Genomic DNA, 22,852 nt, shown 5'->3' with positions numbered 1-22,852 from the left:
TAAATATAATTATCTCATATTTGGGAAAGGCTTTAAAATTGGATTTGTATAGATTTTTTTTAAAATACGTCGGGTTTCCTAGCCTTATGCACCAGACTAATCTCACGCATGTGTGTGCCCACAACCAACATGTAAGAGATAAATCTGGATGTGCGCTGTAAGCAGCAGGGGTTGAACTTCAGATCCACCGTTGTAAGCGACCTTCTAAGGAATCTCCTTACCACCTGATTTGAACAAAGTACAATAAATTATAATATAGTTAGCAACATTTTGCCTAAATTCACACAAATCAAACTTAAATCTTAAAATTCATTTTCCCAAGCACAACATGATAATATGTTTGATTTTGTCATTTCAAATTTAGAAATATTTGGAGATACCATTAAACACTCTAATATTTACTTGTGTTTGATCTATCACGTGCACAATGATTTGGTAACATAAAAATGTTCCAAGGACGTTAAGCATTGCATACTAAATTCAAACATTATTTATGTGACCCAATTATAAATTTTGTCTTGAACTATTTAAAAGTATCACCAATAAGTTTTTTTTAGTTGAGGTGAAAATCAAGTATCTTGACCTAGTTGTGTCTTTTTTGTTTTTTTAAATTTTTTTGGCAAATTTAGATAAATTGACTTGTTAATGATTGGGAGTTTTAAATTTAATATTTTGATTCATCTTCTTAATTGCTTGACACGAAAAATAAGTTTTTTTTATTAAATTATAAGTCTCTAATAATAATAAATTATATTAATAAAATACCTTGAGAAATAAAATTTTTAATTAAAATATTATTACAATATTTAAAGATTGATAACAAAAATTCAATTATAATACCATAAGAAATGAAAATGAAAATTTTTTAATTAAAATTTTTATTGCAGTAGTTAAAGATTGATAACGAAACTCAAAATTAAGAATGAAAATAAATGCAAAAACATAAAATGTGGAGCAGAAATGGTACTAACAAAAAATAATTAAAAAAGCGTTGAAATTTTGCGGCAAATCCCTAAATTGATATTTCTTCTCTTCAAGACTTAAACAGACTACCATGCTCCGCCATTTTTCCTCCTGCAACTAAAGAGAGAAGAAGCTATCAGGGTACGCAAATCTCTCTCTCTCTCTCTCTCTCTCTCTCTCTCTCTCACACACACACACACACACACACACACACACGCACACACGCAGACGCAGACGCAGACGCAGACGCACACGCAGACGCACACGCAGACGCGCACGCGCACGCGCACGCACTCATTCTTTGTGATAATAGTAAGAATCCACTGGTACTGGCTGTTCATCACTGGCATTGAGCTTTGTATTCGATTAGGGCTTTGTGCATGAAGAAGCAAAGTTTTCAACAACTATAATCGCCTATCAACAAACAAAGATCCGCATGCCAAGAAGGTGCTGCGGGAAACTGCCAATAGAGGCGTATTCGATTCCCTAAAGAATTGGACAATGTAAATTGTAAGCCAATTAGGGATCTGCGTTTGCTTTTGAGTCACTACTGCACTTTACTCTGGTAATCGCCCTCTGTTTTTTTTTTTGTTCTTTCCTGTCCAGGTTCTGTGATTTCTCTTGTTTGGTTCTTTTTCTTTTTAAACTACTAAATGCATTTAGTTTCCCGTCCGATGCATTGGTTCATCAGTAGGCTGGATGAATTATCAGCATAACAAAGAAAATAGATATTCCAACTCCGAATATTCAGATTTCTCTGGTGATCTGCATCTTGTTTTCAAAGTCTTTCTTAATTTTAAAGATTCGTTTATTCAATAAATTTTCAGAATATTTAGATTTCTTCAGTGATCTGTTTCTATATTTAGGAATTTTTCTTAATTTCAATAAAATTTTTGCTCACTTTTAAAATCTTTTAAAAGAAGAATATATTTTGGTACTTGATTTGTTTAATTAAAAGAAATTGCAAAACTGACGTCAAGTGTTACTGTTCCAGCTAATTTGAGATTCCTAGCAAGAAAGATATGCAGCATTCTTTGATCTGGTCAAGCAAGCTGATATTAGTGATGTTGTAGAAGCAGTATCAGTCTTGACGTTCAAACAGGTACGTGGATGCTTTTATCTTGTCGCTGTTGTACTGTTCAAGAAACAAAGAGTTATGAAAAGCACGCGTCTTTTGATTCCTTATCAATTGCTTTAGATATCCTGGATGACATTTAGGTCAACATTTCCAAAACAAGGAACAATTTTTCATCTCATTTGCCTTTGAATAAGTTTTGAAGTAATTAAACACTTTCAATACTTTTACAATACAAATATATTTCTTGTTCACTCATTTTTGTACTTTATTTCTCATTTTCTCTTTCCATAAATAGCTTATTTGGAAAGAAGGTGATATTTGACTCATTTTCACTTTTTGAGCAGGCTGTTGGTACTTGCAAGTGCATATAATTAAGTGATCCACACTGCAGTTTTCGAGTGATTGAACGAAGCTTGTGATTTTTGTCATTTGCTTCAAGAGAAAATGCAAAATCAAGAGGAGCCCGTGGCAGATGTAGGAGATACGGACTCCGTAACGTCTATTCCATCATCTGAAATCAACAATTGGGCGAATTTCAGGGATGATGAAATCATGCAACAGCAGTCTGCAATCCGGGCTGAGGAAGCTGAGAAAAGTCCATTTGTTGGTGACAAGGCAAGTACAATCCTAATTGCCTTGAAGATTTATCAGCTATCTATATGTGCCTTCAACTTGTGCTGCTTCTGGGTTTCCAGATCTGGTGTGATTTTATATATCACATTATTGTGACTAGTTGCAATTATGGGTTTCAAGTTCTGAGTTCTTCTGATTTATTTGTACCTGTTGGGTGGTCCTGGTAAGTTGGTTGGTATATTGATTATATGTATGTAATTTTGAGAATGTCAATGGGTTATTGATAATTATCTAGATATCTCAATTGGCATTTTTGTATCAAAACTTAAATAGGAATCTTGCTTTAGTGCTTGCACTTGCCAGCACAAAGTACTCCTTTTTGCTATATTCAATCCTCATCTTTCAAGTCCTAAATGCTTTGTTGTCACCCACACCCCTTGTCTAATGTGTCACTAGATGTTTCATTATAAGACACAATTATCTTGCATCTTTAGAACTAAACCGATATCATGAAGGTCTGAATAATGTTTTAGTTTTGGAAGATTTAAGAATCAGGCTATGAATGTCTATTGTTTCATGTTACTTCATTTTTTGTTTTTTTTCAATTCTGTGGGGGTTTTCTTCCCCTTTAATAATTCTCTTTTTTTCTTTTAGGGTGGGGGTTGGCATGTGTGGATATTGTGATATTTCTGCCCATTTTTCATGTCTAAGACATTTTGAATTTATATATTGATACATTTTTCAGTGTGCTTCAATGGCTTCTGTGATTTCAGCTGTAAACTGTCACCAGCACCATTAAGTTTTAGTTGATATGAATTTGTGAGTGAATTTTCATATGATTTAATAATTTTTATTTTACTGAAACTGCAGGAACCTCTCTCGACATTAGCGGCTGAATATCAATCTGGAAGTCCCATATTAATTGAAAAAATAAAGGTTTTTTATTGTGTGTGTTTTGTGGTTCTTGTAGCTAAATCTTGGTCTACTAAATGATTATCTTTATCGTATGTGCAGATGCTTGCTGAAAACTATGCTGCCATCAGGCGAACAAGAGGAGATGGGAACTGCTTCTTTCGAAGTTTTATGTTTGCATACCTGGTATGACTTGATATATGCATCGTGAGTCTTCTCTTGTTGTGATGAAAGCTGAAGTAATAAAACATGGACATTAAAAATCTGAGAATTGGTGAAATAGGAGTATATTTTGAAATCACAAGATCAAGCAGAAGTTCGTCGTATCAGTGCAAATGTTGAGGGATGCAGAAAGACGCTTCAAAGTCTGGGTTATGCTGAGTTTACCTTTGAAGATTTTTTTGCGGTAATCCTTGAACCATTATATATATTATCTAATTCTTAAGCTCTTTAGATACATTTTCTTGTTTGCAAGTGATTATTTTGGCACTCTTCTAAATTCTTGATTCTCTGCTCTTGCAAATAGGATTCAATTAACAATAAATTGACACTTCTAGCAGATACATTTGTTGTATTCCAGTAATTCATCTCAGTTTAAGCTATTTATTGTTCTTAAGCCTTTGTTTTGAAAAAGGATTGGTTGATGATCAAGATAAGTAGTTCACATGGGGGCGCATAGGAACCTACTGGTCTCAGGATAGAAAAACCTTACTTTAATACCATGGAATCGACCACACAGGAGATACAGTCAGAGAAGGAGCACACATCAAAAGGTGGACTGCATGGTCTTCCCTAGAGCTTGAACCCCAAACCCTGTCCTTCCCCCATTACACCCCTCCAAAAAAAATTAAAAATTAAAAATTAAAAAATATAGAAAGAAGAACAAAGAAGGGGACCCGTGGCACAATGGTAGAGTGTTGCATGTGACCTCTAGTCACAGGTTTGAGGCATGGAAACGCCCTCTCTTGCAAAAATGCAAGATAAGGCTATACTATAGACCTATCATAGTCCGCTGCTTCCCTGAACCTTGCATACATGGGAGCTTCATGCACTGGGATCTCCGTTTAGAATCAAGAACAAAGCAGAAATAAATGAATAAGAAACGGGAAGGATTTTTCAGTAGGATCCATATATTTCGTTGGAATCATGAGAGAGTGAATCTTAATGTGGTATGCATCGTCTTTGGAGGACCTGCTGTTTCCCATTTCTTGCTTTTCTAAACACCTGGATGAGTTTTTCTCAGAGGCTGAACCTGCATTAGGCTTATACTTGCAGCCTCAGTTTTGGGGGATTTGATTAAACCCAATGCAGAATGCAGATTACAAAGGCTGAAAAGACTAGCCAGCTCATAAAAAAAATAAAAAAAGAAGCCCTCAAAGAGATAAGTATGATTTCATAAACAAATGAAAACCATGAATTTCCCAAACCCCTTCACTTCTAGCAACATGGAATGTGAGAAGTGACCTACAACACAATCCCTAACAGATGCAACCAAGTGTCCTAACAATAATCTGCCCTTCCAAAAGCTTGAGTAGGGAAAGAACACCTAATATCTAAGCATCGACTCCTAGATGCTTCTCACCAAGAAAGCATCTACTATTTGGTCATGGATTCTTATATGAACAAAATGTTAGGAGAAATTCGATTGATTAAGTCTCTCACAACTCTCTGCTTCCTAGTACTTCCTAACCCTTGAACATTCCAAGAAATGATTTTCATTGATAACTACTAGCATTAACTAAACACCTCCTTCCTGTACCATAATTGACTGAGGAGACAAGCCTACTTAACTCTCTGCTCAACTTTGAGGATCTTTTCCCCTCCCCCGTCCACGACCATCCTAACCATTTCCCCCTCATGTGTTGCAAGGCTAAGTCCCAACTCATCAAGAACCCCTTGTTTGGTTTGCAGAATCAAGCCTGAAATGGAATCAAATTTCAAGAATGGAGTCGTATTCCTGCGTTGGTTTGTGGAATCAAGGGCGAAATCACATTTCAGCCGGAATACGATTCTTGCAAACATTTGAATCATGATTCCAATCTAAATGAACTAGAATGCATCTTCATTCCATGGAATAAAACTCATTTTATAATAAAAAAATATTATAAAACAACAAATAGTAATAGTACTTATTTTTGTTATTATTATAATGAAAATATAACTAATAATAATTGCAATAACAATAATATTAATAATAACAATAATAAGAAGAGAAATATTAATAATAAAAAGGCCAAAATAGTAATTCTTGTTATTTTAAGGATAATAATTATTATAAAAATAATAACAACAACTATGTCAACTAATAATAATTACAATAACAATAATATTTATTATGATAAAAAATAATAACAATGATAAAATTATAATTACATTAATAACATTCACTGTTATAAAAATAATAATATTCAATTAAAAACAACAAATAATATTAATACTAATTATTATTATAATAAAAATAATGGTAACTGAATAATTAAAATAACAATAATATTTATTGCTATAAAATAATAATAACAATAATAATAAAGAAGGCAAAATTATTATTATTGTTATTTTAAGGATAATAATTAATAAAAAAATAAAAAATAATGATTATGATGTAATCTTTGATTTTTGGGAGGGGAGCTGGCATCCCCTTGATGCCTTTTCAATAAAGTTAAAATTACAATAACATAATATCTAGTATTATAAAAATAATAATAACAACAAGAGCAATGATAATAAGAAGAAAATAATTATTATTGTTTTAAGGACAATTATTATTATAATATTATAAATAATAATAAAAATACAAAAATAATGATAAAACTAATATTAATCGCTATTATAAATAAGAATAACAAAATTAAATAATTATATAGGGTATTTATAAATAAAAAAGCTTATTTTTTATTCCATTATAGAAGTCATCAAAGAATACTAAATGTGAAATATTGGAAAGAAATCGAAATTGAGATTCCTACAGTCATTCCGTGTTACTCTAATCAGACGCAGTAATTGCATTCCAGAAACAATTCCATCCTCCCCTTAATTCCATTCCTTAATTCCTTTCCTGCTTCAGTTTCATCCCACACCATAATATGCATGTTCCCTTCCTTGGCTAACCCCTTTGCACAACGGTGTATTAGGTGTAGTCAGAATGCTTTGGAATGAAAAGCATACCTGCTGGATTAGCCACGCTTTTCAAAGAGGTCTTGACAGATTCATTCCCAGGGTTATGAACCAGACTATCTGGGATGGAAACAAGGGTTGAGCTTGGAATTTATAAAGGAGAGCCACTGGAGATGAGTCTGATTTGTTCTGGCTAGGTTCCTTCAAAAGTCGAAGATTAATCTAAACATTGAGCACCCTTAGCAGCTTTGCCACCCTGAATGTCCAGGATTGGAGCCTGTGAGTCCATTTCGTCCCCTTCCTCACGTTCAGATTCACCAATAGCAGCCTTAAGAGAAGAAGTATCCTCTGTTTCCTGAGAATATGTGATTTGTCACACCTCCTGCTCTCCGTAAGTGCTCAATCAGAAGTTCCTTATTTTCGAAGTTTGAGGGGGAGAGAGAAGCATTCTGTCGTTATCAAGATCTGGAGAAGCACCATCACTGCCATTGGACTCGCCCACTTATTTTCCTTTGTTCTCCAAGTCAGAAATCCCAACTCCCAATTTTTCTGTGTGTTATAGGCCTCCGAGAGTTTTTGCAAAGCATGGTTTGGATGCTCTGGTCAATCAATATCTTCAACTTCTCCTCTCCTTCCTTCCCTGCAGCTTGCACCTTTTCACCTGAAACAATTTGGGCCCAAGAGATGCCTGCCCTAGATGAAGATTGTGCATGATTCTTCGAAAAGTTCTCAATGGTTCTTCCTCAGATCATTGATACTTTCTCGGTGTGATAGATTTTGGGGGGAGCAAGAAAGGGCTGGTCGTGGAGAGGCTGTTTTTGCCCACTTTTGGATTTTGTGGAGCAAAAGGAACGTTAGGATTTTCAACAGCAAAACAATTCCCTCTAGTCTTCAATGGGATGGAGTTGGAGGGGGGCTAATTGTAATTATTTTTTGTTTCTTTTAGGGGGACTTCTGATCCTCCACCCCTTGTAAATTCTTCTTCTTGTTAAATAATTTCCTTTTTATTTTTAAAAAAAAAGATCATGGATTTGTCTTCTTTCAATTATTGTATTTTCCCTTGGTTCTCCTTGCCCAGCTAGCTTCAAGGCTAGTTCCTCGTTGTTACAAAACAACAAAAACAACAACAAGCCTTAAATCCCACTAAGTGGGGTCAGTTACAAGAATATTTTTCTGCCAATTCACCTGATTGAGAGTGTTTTCCTCTATTTGATTAAGGGCTAGTTCCATATTAAAAGAAAATAAAGGGGATTGTCTTTCAAGGAAGTTGCATCATCTCTTGTTCTTTTCCTCATTTGTATCGTCTTTCTTCTTACCATGATGATGTGATTTCCTCTTTCCTTATTATTGAGATGGACTCCTTTTCTTGGGATTTTTATTTTATAATGGTCTTAGAGTGATGTTGAGTTGGGAGGAGCTGTCTTCTTTGCACATTGTGTTGGACGGTTGCAATATCTCTACTGGGACTGATTAAAATTTGGAATTTGGATTCCTCTAGGGGCTATTCATGTAAACCTTTCTTCTCTTATTTAGTTAATTCTCTTGTGTCTTTTCTTCTTTTCCAGGGCATATGCAATGCCAAAGTCCCTCTAAGATTAAGGCTTTTGTTTGGTTGGTGGCCCTCAAGAGTGTTAACTCCAACAACCTGCTGCAAAGTAGGACTTCTAAGCGTTGTTTCCAGTTATGTCTCATGTGTGGAAATAGCTCTGAGGATGCATCTCATTTGGTTTTACACTGTTCATTTGCTTGTTGATTGTGGAACTGTCTTTTTGGGGCTCTTGGTGAATTAGGGGTTTGTCCGAAATTGGTGGAGGAGCGTTTAAATATCTTTTTTGTTTGTTCTGGAAAAGGGAAGGATGTTGGAAGCTGTGGGGTTATGCTGTCTGTGGTGTTCTTGGGGGAATTTGGTTGGAAATGAATGCTAGAATATTTTCTGGAAAAAGTGGGAAAAACTTGTGAAGGGATCTTCCCTGGAACAGAATTTGATAATTGGCTTCCTTTTGGGCTATAGTGTAGGCGGATTTAGGGTTGTTGTTTTCAAGATGTTAACTTATATTGGGTGGCGTTGTTAAGTTAATGCTGGTTTTTTATTTTATTATTATTTTTTTTAATTTTTTGTTTGAGGACTTCTTGTTCTGCTTCCTTGTATCTTTCCTTGTCTCAATGAAGTTCTGTTTTCTATTTAAAAAAAAAAAAGAAGAAAAGAAAAGAAAAAAGAAAAGGAAAGAATGGACATTATAGATGTGTTCTCTATTCTAGTTAGAACTGTAAAATCTTTGCAGCTTTCTTTTCAGTTTACTCTCACTGAGATGCTGCCATATTTTCCATTGAAACTTTTATTTCTTTAGATTTTCTATTCTTTATAGGGAGCTTCTAACTCTCAATCCATGTGAAAATTTTCAGTTATTCCTTGAGCAGCTGGAAAGCGTTCTTGAAGGTTCTGCAACTTCAATAAGGTGTTGACCTCTTTATTTGATCCTTCATCGTGGCAGTAATAGTGGCAAAGTGAATGGTGTACCTTTTTGCCACATTTTCTAGTTGGCTGGTTATTCCAATTGTACGTGCAGTTATAACAAATTCTTATTTCCTTTCAGTCATGATGAGCTCCTACAGAGGAGTCGAGATCAGTCGATATCCGACTATGGTGAGTGAATGACTTGGAACATTGGAAGATATTGATATACCAGATAATTGCTATATTCCCTGACAAAATTTGTTGGTTAGTTGTGATGTTCTTCAGATTTGTTACCTCCGGTGAAATACGTAAACGGTCTGAGTTTTTTGAACCATTCATAATGGGGCTATCAAATACCACTGTGGAGCAGGTTGGTTTGACACATGTTCAGCATACCTGTTTCACCAAGTCTATATTTGGCTGTAGAGAGGAACAGTTGCATATTTGTCCATAATTGGAATAAATTATAACTGTAGTCTCATTACATCCTACTTTCACTGGAGCATTTTGGGAAGTTTCTGCCATTCTTATTTGAATTACTAAAACACTACTTTGCATGGTCAAACATCTGCTGTTCTAGCAATTCAAATTTTTAACTACTCTAGTTTGATACTAATATTGGGGGGATTTTCTGTTTTATCGTAGTTTTGCAAATCCTCGGTGGAACCAATGGGCGAAGAGAGCGATCATGTGCACATTACTGCCCTGTCAGATGCCTTAGGTGTGCCAATCCGTGTTGTATACCTAGACCGCAGCTCGTGTGATACTGGTGTCAGCGTAAATCATCATGACTTCATTCCTACTTCTGGTGATCATCCTGATGCCAAAGGCAGTAGTTCTAAGGCGATTGATGCTTCCATTACATTGCTATATCGACCAGGTCACTATGACATTCTTTATCCCAAGTGACATTCTCACCTGTGCTGGCAAGCCTGTCCTATTCTGTCAATTGATAGGACGCCGGATGCAATGATTGAGTGTAAAATGCTTTTATCTTTCTTCACATGCATCTGGGCTGTGTAATCAGGACTTTGACATGAGACTGCTAAGACATGGTATTGTTCTAAATTTCAATTTGAGCTTGTGTTTTCTGATCTAGATGAAACTGCCGCGAGAAGAAGATTGTAGATTCTGCATTTGCTTTCTGAACCATATAAAATTGGCATTGCCCGTCTCTGGTTTGTCTGATATTGTGCACTCTACTCAAATTTCTCCAGGATGTTTTTGGTTATTGAGCCTGCACAAATCCCGTCCTGACCTCAAAAGGACAAAGAAGAATGAATCTGTTTATTGAATTGGCCAATGAATGTTAAATTGGTCACAAAACAATCCAAATGCAATAGTTGTGGTTAAGATTAATTGAGTAGCATAGAGAATTCACCAATCCATGGTGAGAACTTAACATATTACTACCGTTAAAAGGGTCGGGAGTAGCATGGAGGGCTCATCAATTCAATGTAAATAAGTAAAATCAAGTATATATATATTCAGTTGTATGGAATATGAATTCCTTGGTGTTTGGCTGGTTCACTACTGATCCGACCATTTTGCCACGTCTATTTAAATTAGGCCTATCATGTGGCTAGCGGTTAGGTCATCTTTCATCCAAAAACTGCAACACTTTGTGGGGTTGGCGAGTGGCAACCAATTTGATTATTTAATGAACAAATTATTTTGACCACTCATTCTAGTCAAATAATAGTGTCGGCCAGAGTGAAAAGATAAGAGATAAAAGATACTGTTCTTAATTTGTTATTTGCTCTTAACCTTAGAAGGGTTAAATATATTTTTCCTTGTAAATTTTCAAATCTGTCGCCATCAGCTCGACAAATGCTTATTGCATCATTCCTCACAAACTCAAGTTGTCAAACCACCCACTTGCACCTGAATCTCATGAGAAAGAATGGGAGATTTTTGGAAAACTATTCCATTTACAACGTGGAAAACATGAAGAAAACCAGGGAAAATATTAAAAAATAACCTTTTTTCCTCCCTGGTTTGGCTATTAAATGTCTAAACGTAGCTAAGATATGTCACATGTATATTTTTTTTATGTTATTTTACGTCATTAACCTCTTTTTTTTTTTTTTTATCAATTTGCAACTGCATTCAAATAAATTTTAATTTTTAAAAGCTTTTTAGATGGTGAGAAAATAAAGGACAAACAAATTATTGACACTACTAATGTATAGGTGTCCTCTCTGTGATCCGTACGATTAGAATTTGACGACAGTATCCATAATTCTGAATCAACTTTTTTGTTTTGCATTACAAAATTAGCACATACAATTACGTCAACACTTTTCCAGATTAAGAATATCAACATCTAGAAAGAAAGGCCCAAAAATCTCTCCGGAAAGACAGGTACAAGTACAAAGAAGAGTACATTAAGTGTACAACAAACCTTCAGATGACCACTTCAAAAAATTCCAGCCATTTATCTTCATCTCAGCAACTACACACCAGCTTCAAATCACCAACAAAAACCAAAAAAAATAAGAAAGGAAAATACAAAAAAATTAAAGGGGAAACAAAAAAAAAAAAAGATATTGCAGGGAAGCCTCCTCAAACTGCAGTGAACCATATCTTCATTGCTCACAAACCCCTATACACATTTAAGAAATTTTCTTTTAAATAACACTCAAGATCATCCAAAACTTGGAAGCCCAAAACCCCAAGGAAACTGGAATATCTTGTTTTTGAGAGGCTTCTCCAAAGCATCAAAAATTTTCTTTTGGTCAGCCACCCACAATACATGATACTAGAATTTGGATGGAATTGATTCTTGTTACTCCCCTCCAGTACTATAAGGTTAGTGTCCACAAAATTGAAGGGAATAGCTAGCTTATTCAGTCCAACTCCTTTATGGAACCAGAAGATGAGTCTCCATTAGAAGGTTCCTCCTTGTTTTCCAAAATTGGAGGGCTTTCTTGATGGTTCTCCTCAGTGGTGCTGCTACGACTTTTACCTGGTCTAGATCGAACATTAACCCCCATTGGGAAGGGCACCTGCACAGAGATAAGGTCAGCATATGATCTGTCTTCTTCATCCTTGTGCTAATATTATCTTTATTTTTCCTTTTTTCCCCCCTTTATGAGGTGGGTGAGGTGGGTGGGGAGTTGTCTGAAAATTACAGAGCCAGCCTACCCAATGCATGTAATCATTGATGTTCATACCTGATCACCTGCATTGGGCCCATCAGTATGGAAGAGAATAGGACGACAACGCTTATCCTCATTCATCAAGCTTGAATTCTGGAAATGAGCAATGAGAGCAGATTTTCCCTGTATGCGAGCATATGCAAGAGATGCCACCTTTTCACTATTGAACTTCTCCCATTTCTTTCCGTTGAATGCCTGCAAGATTGAATTATACTTTTTCAATTGATCTCTAGTCTATAAATTATAAACCACAGTAATAAGCAGTTTATATCCTCAGACAGATTAACTGAAACAAACCTGATAGAAAGGAATAATCTGGCTAGGATCTGTCATGTTGATGAATGCGTATCCCACATTGCACTTATTCTACCAAAAAAAGAGGCAAATGCCTAATGAATAAACATATGTGGACAACAGGTGAATTAACATAGAAAAAAATTAATCAACTTCTAAGAATAAAAGGGGCAATGGACTTGCCTTGAAATCAATTGGTAAATAAATGAAATCATAAGTTCCTCGATGGCGTTCATCAATTGTGGCCAAAAGCATCTTTGAAGTATATCTGCAAAATCCGCGAAAGAAAATTGGTGAGCTAAAACACTCATGAATATGAAACATTTCTTTGGGTCACCTCCAACATAACTGTTAGCAATTATATCAACTGTAAGCACCTGACATGGAATATAAATCTACTGTTCTATCAAAAGTCAAAACTGTTCCACGGCATAACAACATCATTGAATAGGCTTATAGGCCTAACAAGCCAACTAGGACAGTCAGTACCCAAAAAATAAAAGATCAATCCATCAACTTAATGGTACTTATAAGAACACGAAGAGTTCCATTTTGCAGTAAATCACAGTAGTCCATACATTTAGGAAAGTAGGAGCTAGCCCAGCTGCTGTCTAAGCAATCACTTATCATACATGTCATAACATGTCATGCATAAAATGCATGTACATCTAAACCAACTGCAGCATAAAAATGGGGGAAAATCATATTATGAAAACATTAATTTTAACATGAGTTGCAAGAAAAAGGAAAGGACAAATTTTAAGATAACAAGCAAAATATGACAGTTGACATCAAACCAATAGAGATGGAGAGAATCTCTTTCAGTATGATAAGCCTATGCAAAGGACATATTAAAAACATGCAACATGAAACATATGCATAGAGATGCAGACAGATGAATATGTAGAAATAATGGAGTGAATGCCTCTCGGTGTTGTGCCAATCATCCTTGCCAATCATATTCACGTGCCAAGCCTGACTTGACAACACCACAAATTATCTATTTGTACCTCAGAGCTATCCAATTAATATTACACAAAATATGTACTTGAGAATAAGTGAATTTGAAGGATAAGAAAATGCATCCAACTTTCAGAAATATAAAATATGGACACAGAAATAAAGCAAATCGTAGCATACTTATTAGGAATGTTCTTTATCATAAGTGTAGTCCGGTTGTCTTCCCCACGCACTATGCGGTCAATATCAAGCTCATACTGTTTCTTGCTGTCAGCTTGATTAGAACTGCTTTCATTTCTACGGCTCCGACCCCGTTCATTGGGAGGATCAAATGAACTCATCATGGGAATCATCTGGTTTCTTCCAGGAAACATCAGGCCCCTCTGATGATGAGAGTGCTGTCCAACATTTTTAGGGGGAATTTGTACATCCATGCAGTTCCCACCAACGCGCATAAGTATGTTATGAGGAACAAAATCCAAAGGATGCAGTGAGCTGTTGGGAATTCTCATACTCCCAAGAGAACCTGGGAGAAAACCAGAGGTCTCTGGAGATTCCCCTGCATAAGCATGTTGCCTGTCCCACAGAGAGTGATTAACAGCTGGTGCTGATCCTACATGGTGATTATTTATAGGTGCAACTGTGCTCAGCATATGTGATGGTGCACTGGGAACTCCATGCATTTGTGGTTGAGGAAGAGCAGCACAAACCCCGTTAACAAATGATGGTGAGTTTGGCCACATCATGCCTGGTGGGCGAGGATGATGTAAACTATTCCACATGTACTGATGCCTGGGAAGTGGACAACTCCCATTGCCAGAAGAACCAAAAACTGACAGAAACCATAAAACAGTTAAATTAGAACAACAAAAATATGAAGATGTCAACTTGTCCAACATTACAAAGCTTAGGTGAATCTCAAGCCAGCATCAGAAAGGATATCAGAAACGTTTCGGCTGATTTTAAAACAAGTAAATGGAAGGATATCTGATCATGTTAATATAAGTTCATGCATCAAACAAAAAGGTCTTTCAGCATGCCTTGTTCTAAGCGAAGGATCTCAGATAAAGCCTGTGCTTACAGGAAAACTGTAGCCCACATCAGACACTAAGTAAGCAAAGAGCTTCCCCAACTTCTGCAGTACAAGCTATTAATTCTATTATGGAATTTCAACAAGTTTAGCAAACCCAAAGAAACAGAAAAATTGAGGTGGTCTTCAATCCGAGCGACAAGATGGTTCATGTCAACTTCTACTTCATTATTATTTTTTAAAGTTTTACTGGTACCTCTTGGCTTGGCTTCAGCAGATACTGAAAAGCAAGAAACTGACATGCATACATATTCATCAAACTTACCGCCTTCATTGAGTTCAATAGAGTGCCCATTTGAGCCCACTCTGCACAACTGTCCATTCCCAATTCTTTCTGACGGTGTGGAACTGATATTAGAAGCCATTGTGCACGGAGGTTTGCAGGGAACTCCATTAGGTAAACCATCATTACACTCTGTAACTGAATGAGGATGAAAGGCTGGATTGCCTTGGAAATCAAATTTCAAGTGCCCGTGAGACTGGCCAGACTGATTTCCAACCGAATCAATTCCCACCAGAGAGGGTAAGCTGTTAGGAACACTGGAAGAGATCCCATGATGGAAGGCATTTTCCATGCCGCTAGAAGAGATCCCATGATGGAAGGCAGTCTGGAGACCCAGGGAAGTCTCATTATCCATGCCACTAGATGCAAGTGCACTACGTGAAACTGGGCCTGCAAACAAAACTTTGTGAGAAAACATGAAAATTTGGTTTTCATCTGAAATTCTGAACTAATGCTTTATGAGCAGGTTATATTAGTGCAACCATACCAGCAAATCCTGTCGTAGAGTTAATAGGCGAGCTACTTTGTTGCAAATATGGACCAGACTCATCGGGGTCAAGCTCTGTAGGAAATTGTTGCATCAAACTGCAGAAGATGAAATTAAAACTGTAAACCCCAGACCTAAAAAAAGCATAAAAAATAAAAGTTTAACCAAAGGAATCTAAAAGCCCATCCCCAGCAATATTGGCCTAAAAGTAAAAAACATAACATACATGAAAAATAGATAAACGAATCAACATAAGTCCATTAGTCTTGCTTAAACCTGATACAGAAAATTTGACACCAAACTCAAGCTTTTGCTGCACCTTCACAGAACTTAGTATTCTACTTTATGAGGGCTACAGTAAAAGAAAAAACAAGAAAGAGAATGAAAAAAAAAAAAGGGGAGTTATTGTTTTTGGGAAATAATACCGTCTTGCAACCCCTGGGCGACTATGTTCAAGCTTAATCCGCTTCCCTGCAATATCACTCCTGTTCAATGCACGAAGAGCAGCTTCTGCAGCTCTAACATCGTAATATTCAATAAACTTGTGATGACTCCGGTGTGGAGTTTCACGGATCTGCACTCCAGGAACAAGAACCAATTAAGACATTAATATGAGATACTACTAAGTGGAATTTTGGATAACCACAACACTTGAACTGAGTAGACAAGCTCACCTCCTTAATTTCTCCATAGACACCAAAAATCTGATGAAGCTCATCATTAGAAATAGAAGAATCTAAGTTGAACACAACAAGAGTGCCCTGATTAATATCTTTCTCCGAGGGGTTATCCTGAGAAAAGACAACCATAAGGAAACAATTAGTCAACAAGATTCATGCATATATGAATGAGTGGTTAATGAAGATATACAGAAAGCATGCATGCAAAGTAATGATAATCCTTGACTCCTTATTCCCAACTAATAATGAAAAATAGACCAACGTGATTATAAATTAACAAAATCAACATAATGCATGCATCGAGAAGGATGATAAATCCGTGGCATGCCTTCGGAATCGAGAAATGTATGTCAAGCTTCCTACGCCTCAATGGTTTGTTTTGGAGTGCTCTCATGGCATTTCGGGCTGCTCTTAAGTCATAATAGGAGATCATAACAAAACCACGATGTTTGCAGGCTGTATAAAGAGTTCGAATGTCTCCATATTGCTGCACAGTCAAGTTATCAATGTAAGCAATAATGTCAACATTCTATATTGGAAAATTTCAGTAATATATACATATATATATATGTGTGTGTGTGTGTGTGTGTATATATATATATACTATAAACTAAAATACATCAGAAGCAAAGAAACAATATGCACCTCAAAAAGGGCACGTAACTCGGAATCTTCAACATTGCTATTTATATTTCTCACAAACAGAGTTCGTGAAGGGTGTTCACCGAAAGGGTGTTCCCCAGCTATTGAACCACTTGATCCCCCAACCTGACCGTTAGGCATTCCTCCAGAAACATCAGCATTTTTTTGCCCTGTATAGGAACTGTCATCTCCTAAATCCATCCCTCCAACACTGCTAAAAAGGTCTAACTCTTCTATATCATCTCCACTACCAGGTTCGATGATATAGTCAAGCCCATCAGTCACACCAGAAAGTAAGTCATCATCATCTGGGAGTAGATTTCCAATGGTTTGGGCCTCTATTTCTTCTAGAGATTCAAAAGGTTCATCTTCCTCATAATGGGTAACAGTATCAACAGAATGGCCTAATGAACCATTGTCTGATGCTAATTTCACTACATCAGAAAAACCAAATTGAAACAACAATAACTCATAATCTACCCAATCAGTAAGGCAGCAGTAGCTTAAAGCTGGCTCATATATGTGAAAAAAACAGATGGGAGTAGTAGACTTACACTTTCTTGTAAACAATTCTGACAATGAGCTAGAGAAGAGGCTATTCTCATACCGAGCACCAGTCATATTAATTTTTTCACCTTCAATAAAACAAGATGCTGACTGCACATTCAAATTAGATCTTCCTCCTATATCTTGATCCAAAGATCCCCATAAAGTTGAAGAATAGCCAGCTGCTCCCCCATTTCCTACACCATGTATCCCTGGGCTAATATTAATTTTCTGGTCACGGTGTAGGAAAGGTCTCACACGTTCCAAAAATTTCCCTGGTTGTGATTCCACCGGTATAAATTTTTCCAGAGGGGATGAAGTGACTGACTTGCTGCCTGCTGTTAGTGAAATTCCATAAACGAAAGCAAAATTTATAGGATGTTTGTGTATACAGACAAGATAAAACAATAAAAGCACCAAGCATTAGTCAAGGACAAACTCAGGCATTCATTAATCTGGCATGGATTATATTAACTTGATAAACAGTTTGTTTGGTTGATTTCAATTTTTTTCCCTTTCCAATTTATTTCTCCTTTTTGATCTAAATGGCACGATATCCTTGGAAATGCAATATCATCAACATTATTCTTTTGCAGGAAAGCCAGCAGAGAAAAAAAAAATCAGGAATTCATGAGAACTGTTTTAAGGATAGAATATAAAAACAGAGTCATTGTAAGATGAATGTTTTAAACATAATATCAGAATCATGCAACAAATAAAGCTCAAAAATTCTTTTTTTTTAAAATAAGATAGATATATTGTATTAAAGAGCACCACGGGTGGACAACCCAAGTACACAAATGAAGGAAGCTGTTCACAAATTACAGGTCAAAAAGATCAATCCACTCAAAAGAGATCTGCTGTAAAAAAAAAAAATCATAGCTCTGAAAAAATGAAGGTTTGCAGGAAATTACTCTTCAGTTGGATGAGATGTCTGAAGAGATCTGGTATGATTTAATTGGAAATCATGCTAAGCAAAGTATTTCAGTATCCCCTATTTATTAGACCATGGAGCCTGAGGGCCAGAGGCCCCTAGAAAATTTGTAAATGCTGAAGATCAAGGACATAATACCCAAAGTTCAGTAAACATATTTTCTCTTATATGCATACTTCTTTACTGGTGTAAAATATTTAAGCACAATTAATTCCAGGTACTTTGGACACAAAATCATTGATTTGGATGAGAAACTGTGAGTTGTATTCAAGTAATGACAGAACAACAAACAAAAAAACTTAGCTTAAAATAATACCATAGACTCTGCATTCTAACATGATTTTCTGACACCATTCATTAGAAGCCTTGCACCTTCTTTTACTTTCAAACTCTGCACATGATTTGGTAAATATGGCCCAAACTCTTATTCATGCCTTAGGTGGTGGAGGGGTAATTTGGGAGCAGAAAGTAGCAACCCAATCTTCCCTTTATAGGATGGTAGGATCTACTTGCCCATTTCTCCGAGAATATATATTAACTGCTTAAGTCCATTTTAATATACCTCCATAATAAAATTGCCCTACATGATGAGCTACTGGTAGAAGTTCTGTATAACAATAAATTTAACATTTAATGTTAATCTTGATACTTATAAGTCAATACTAGTCAATAAACCAACTCGTAACCAAATAGTTAAAGTGCTAAACTCTAGTACAGGGAGGTTTGGTAGCTTGACTGATCAACCTATCTTATTACCATCCCTATTCATCTCCGATCTCCATCTTCACAAATTACTGACTGACTTGGGGGTACCTCGTGATAAGTCTGCATTGCACCTATGATTGCAATTGTTCAAACTTGTTTATTAGGGTCGCCATTCAGAATGCCAACTTAAAAACACGCATAAAGTTCCCCAAGTATATTCAGAGATTGTATGTTGACTCACTAAGTTAGCCACAGATTGTCTTCTTTGACAACCAACTAGTGCAGATTCTTCCAATAATTACAGATGAAGGTAGAGATCATTTGCAAGCAAAACAGAAACAACTGGCACATACAGGAATCAGTATACAAACAAGAGACCTAATAATGGAACCTGAATTACAAAAGAATAAGATACTCACCAAAATGATCAATACTCATCTCTCTCTTCCAAAATCCAACCTGTCTCTGCCGAGTATTAAAAAAGTCAAAAGGAAATTGAAATGATCAAAGCACAAAAAAGAAAATAAGAAAAAAATTGAAGTCCAAAACACCCCATCCAACTACTCCAGTATTTGAATTCTTAAACAATTATAAAGTTATATAGCCATGAATCCCCTAGAGGGGAACTAAAAGTGAGAGTCAAAGATGTACAGGTAATCAATACCTCGCTGGGGAAACATACTTCCTCCGAAAAGTATGATGATGAAGGCAACCCCTGCTGGTCCATTATTTTAGATGGCATGACGATGTCCAGACTCTACAAAACCCAGCAGGAAAAATTAAAATCCAGAAATTTCCATCTGTAGCTACCACAATGGTAAGCAGGCCCCTATAAACAATTCAGAAGATTTGCCTCCAGATGGAAAATCTGTATGGCGGCAGTACAGAATAATTCATCAAAACAGACGTTCCAAAATTAGCTTAACCAACAAATCAACTAAAACTCATGGGTACAAACGCAGAACAGAATGGCAGCAAGAAGGAGGAAGGAGAAGGGGGAAAATATTGAATTTGGGAAATTAAAGAAACATAGGACATCCTCAGAATTCTAGACCTGTCAACGGGAAGCAAAGCAGGAATTATTTGTATTTCAGTAAATGCAAATGTGAGATTGTTATTGAAGATTTTTTTTTTTTTTTTGAAACTAGAATAATCAGGGCTAACGCAAAACGACACAAAATGAACCTCAAATTCTGCAAATGAACGTGTCACGTCCTTCCAATGTAAACACATAACAGCTTTTCAAGAAAATTTTGACTATGAAGGATCAAGGCGAATGAAAAATTACAGAAGAGCTAGCGAACGCCGAATTCTGCACCTGAGGACATATCACAGCCTTTGAACTCCAAATAAATAAATAAAACAGCTCAACCGATCAAATTAAAGATCAGAACACAAAACGCGACAAAGCACATGAAACGAAAATGCAACAAGAATTCAGCACCAACCTCTTAAAAATTAATTACCGGGCCGAATGAAATGGAAACGAAACCACCGAGCTCGCTGAGACCTTGAGAAGGAAGAAATAGCAGAGAAACCGAATAGATTACGGCATAAGGCAAGGGGATTGAAGAAGGGATCTAGGCATCTGTGCCGTGCAAGAACCCCCAAAGCTTCGATGCCCTCCCTATCTCTCTCTCTCTCCTCTTTTTCCCTGCATTGCACGTTAACCACGAGTTTTTCCAATTATTTATTATACTCCCACTGTTTTTTCCTTCTTCTTCTTCTTCTGTACAATAATTGCAACGCTCTCGTCCTCTCTCCCTCCTCTCTCTCTCTCTCTCTCTCCTCAGTTAGCTCCAGCGACGGAATCCATGGAATTGCCGTCGAGGAAAGGCGGTGTCCGGCGAGATTCCGAACCCTCGCCCGCTCGGTCGGAGAGGGAGAGGGTGGGAAATTGAGGTGTGCTTCGATCAACAGTTCAACAACAGAAGAGAGAAGCTAAAAATAGACAAGAGACAACCAGACCAGACCAGACCATACCAGACCTCCTCCCGGCCTCCTCTCCTACAAACCCGACACCTCCGATCAGATCGTCGCGCAAAAAAAAATCCCTCCCCGAGGAGAGAGAAAGAGACGGCGGTCTCCGTTAAATCTGACGACGCAAAGTGCCTTATCTGAATGTTTATTTTTTATTTATTATTTCAAAATTATTATTTAATTATTAAAAATTTGGCAAAAATTTTTTTTTTTAAAATGTATGTACGAATCTTTTATTTTTTAAAATAATATTTAATATTTATAAAAAGTGGTGTGTGCTGTAAAAATCATTGGATGGGCGGTCCAAAGAGCGGGCAAATAGGAGTCTTTGTTTTGGGTTGGCCTTTCAGATATACCTGCACTGCGGCTCTGATTGCCACGCTGGCAGCTTCGGACCGATTCCTTAATTAATTTCAATGATTATTGAAATGACGGAAACACCCCTGCCTCCAGATCATTAAATTATTGGAAAATGGTTTTTACCGTTTACCTATGCATCTATTATTAGGTGGATGAACGCCAAATGGTTTCGGTAGATGGGTACGGAGAAGTCTCCACTGAAAAATCTTAGCCAATAAACATTCAGAAAATTTATATTTAAATTTTGAGAAAAGTAAAAAATAATAATAATATTGTATTGAAAAACATAAATTTTAGATATTGAATTTATATTTAAATAATTTTTAATATCATTTTATATTATATTTTATTCCCTAAATACCATCAGCATTGCTAGATAAAAATAATCAAGAAATAAAATTTTACTATAGGCGGGAAAATTTTTGGTGGCCAGAATCATATGGCCACGCGTGATGGCCTAATTGGTTGGAGTTGGCAGAATGCGCAGTGGAAAGGAGTCGGGTAACTTTCCTAACTTGGGTTCTTGGTTATGCCAATCATAATCACCATTACGTGGCTAATTAAGAAAAAGCAAGGTATCTGTACAAGATGGTGTGAGAGTCCAAAGTCACTGTTCTAACGACACGTGTCCCTTGCAGTACCATACTTTGGGATAATTGGGGACTTATGAATATCAAAAAGAGTGGGACAGGTACCCTACAAATTTGTTTGGAGGGCTCAATGATTAATGGGTCCTGTCCCAAACTTGCCCACTTGTTCTCTCTCTTTAGGACCATTCATTCAATTCATGGGTGCAAATGGCTTATGGAAAAAATAAAAAAAAATTCAAATCCTATTACTTTTTTTTTTAATTTGATTTTTATTATAATAATAGATTTGGATTTTTAATTTTTTTAAAATTTAAGTTTGATTTCGAATTTTACTAATTTATCAAATTAAAAATCAAATTTTATTCTTCTATACCTCATTTAAGGTGTATTTGGTTCGATGGATAAATTAGCCTAAGGAAACTTACTTCTTATACGAATGCGAAACCTTAAACAGTAAAATTAGGTTAACCTATTTATGTGGGAAAGCATTGATAGGCTTGCCAACATTGAAAAGTGAAACCATATTGCATGAAAGGTCCTCTTTGTGTACTTTCAATTCCTTATCTTCTTCACATCTTATGTTAAGAACACCGTCTCTACATGCCCTAATTCAATCATTTTCTTCACATCTTCTAGCTATATCTTTTCAACCAGCAATACTACTTGAAATTGGTAAATTTATTATGTTATAAGAGTGTTTCGACTTTTATTTTGAGATTAATTATTTATTTATTTGTCTTCAATTCTTTGTCAGATAGCTTGTCTTGTTTTGATTTGGACACGTGTTGGAATGTCGAATTTGATGAATCAACACTTGCCTATGGTGGTTTGGTGAGTAAAGATGGCGAATAATTTGACATCAATGTAGGAAGTTCTGTATCATATTTTTGAAACAAAAGTTTTGGTTAAGGGGTGTTATGGTACTTATTGGAAAGAGGAAGAGAAATCTCGTATAGGAAAATGATAGTGGCATGACTCATGTGTCATTACATTATTGATTAGTTTATGGATGCTATGATAAGTTTGATCTACCTAATAAGTTTTT

General features: G+C 36.2%; 2 protein-coding genes across 8 annotated transcripts; one reads left to right on the top strand and one right to left on the bottom strand.

Annotated features, from left to right (window-relative positions):
• Positions 1-988: 988 nt before the first annotated feature.
• On the top strand, positions 989-10,283 carry LOC131144410 (OVARIAN TUMOR DOMAIN-containing deubiquitinating enzyme 1). 3 transcript variants are annotated; one of them, XM_058093045.1, is made up of 11 exons: positions 1,002-1,104; positions 1,334-1,528; positions 1,958-2,065; positions 2,386-2,656; positions 3,485-3,550; positions 3,629-3,712; positions 3,810-3,932; positions 9,044-9,096; positions 9,235-9,284; positions 9,365-9,465; positions 9,741-10,283. In XM_058093045.1, the coding sequence occupies exons 4-11, from the start codon at positions 2,486-2,488 to the stop codon at positions 10,002-10,004; spliced, it is 912 nt and encodes a 303-aa protein (XP_057949028.1). In that variant the 5' UTR covers positions 1,002-1,104; positions 1,334-1,528; positions 1,958-2,065; positions 2,386-2,485; the 3' UTR covers positions 10,005-10,283. The 3 variants fall into 3 exon arrangements, with proteins under 3 accessions (XP_057949029.1, XP_057949028.1, XP_057949027.1); XM_058093044.1 differs by having other exon boundaries at positions 1,039-1,104; positions 1,334-1,473; XM_058093046.1 differs by lacking the exon at positions 1,334-1,528 and having other exon boundaries at positions 989-1,104.
• Positions 10,284-11,337: 1,054 nt separating this feature from the next.
• Positions 11,338-21,179, bottom strand: LOC131145012 (protein MEI2-like 4). Of its 5 annotated transcripts, none has more exons than XM_058094036.1 (15): positions 20,326-21,179; positions 19,542-19,634; positions 19,297-19,342; positions 17,247-17,576; positions 16,696-17,126; positions 16,379-16,537; positions 16,045-16,161; positions 15,796-15,944; positions 15,371-15,468; positions 14,866-15,273; positions 13,691-14,342; positions 12,734-12,818; positions 12,554-12,622; positions 12,272-12,451; positions 11,338-12,103 (listed from the first exon to the last, which is right to left on the bottom strand). In XM_058094036.1, the coding sequence occupies exons 2-15, from the start codon at positions 19,617-19,619 to the stop codon at positions 11,945-11,947; spliced, it is 2,961 nt and encodes a 986-aa protein (XP_057950019.1). In that variant the 5' UTR covers positions 19,620-19,634; positions 20,326-21,179; the 3' UTR covers positions 11,338-11,944. The 5 variants fall into 5 exon arrangements, with proteins under 5 accessions (XP_057950019.1, XP_057950020.1, XP_057950021.1 ...); XM_058094037.1 differs by having other exon boundaries at positions 17,247-17,573; positions 20,326-21,053; XM_058094038.1 differs by having other exon boundaries at positions 19,297-19,336; positions 20,326-21,053.
• Positions 21,180-22,852: the final 1,673 nt, after the last annotated feature.

This window comes from Malania oleifera, chromosome 12 (assembly GCF_029873635.1).
Source record: "Malania oleifera isolate guangnan ecotype guangnan chromosome 12, ASM2987363v1, whole genome shotgun sequence".
NCBI classification, from domain to species: Eukaryota; Viridiplantae; Streptophyta; class Magnoliopsida; order Santalales; family Ximeniaceae; genus Malania; species Malania oleifera.
Note: the sequence above shows the minus strand (reverse complement) of the source record. Positions and strands in the feature narration are given on the sequence as shown.

Bases quoted from the DNA above. Each gene is read 5' to 3' on its own strand.
- LOC131145012 (XM_058094036.1), bottom strand. From the start codon at position 19,619: ATGCCATCTAAAATAATGGACCAGCAGGGGTTGCCTTCATCATCATAC. The intron at 19,343-19,541 runs GTATTGATTACC...AATACTCGGCAG, and splicing joins AAGTATGTTTCCCCAGCGAG to AGACAGGTTGGATTTTGGAA. The intron at 12,819-13,690 runs GTATGCTACGAT...CGGATTTTGCAG, and splicing joins ATAAAGAACATTCCTAATAA to ATATACTTCAAAGATGCTTT.
- LOC131144410 (XM_058093046.1), top strand. From the start codon at position 2,486: ATGCAAAATCAAGAGGAGCCCGTGGCAGATGTAGGAGATACGGACTCC. The intron at 2,657-3,484 runs GCAAGTACAATC...CTGAAACTGCAG, and splicing joins GTCCATTTGTTGGTGACAAG to GAACCTCTCTCGACATTAGC. The intron at 9,097-9,234 runs GTGTTGACCTCT...ATTTCCTTTCAG, and splicing joins GGTTCTGCAACTTCAATAAG to TCATGATGAGCTCCTACAGA.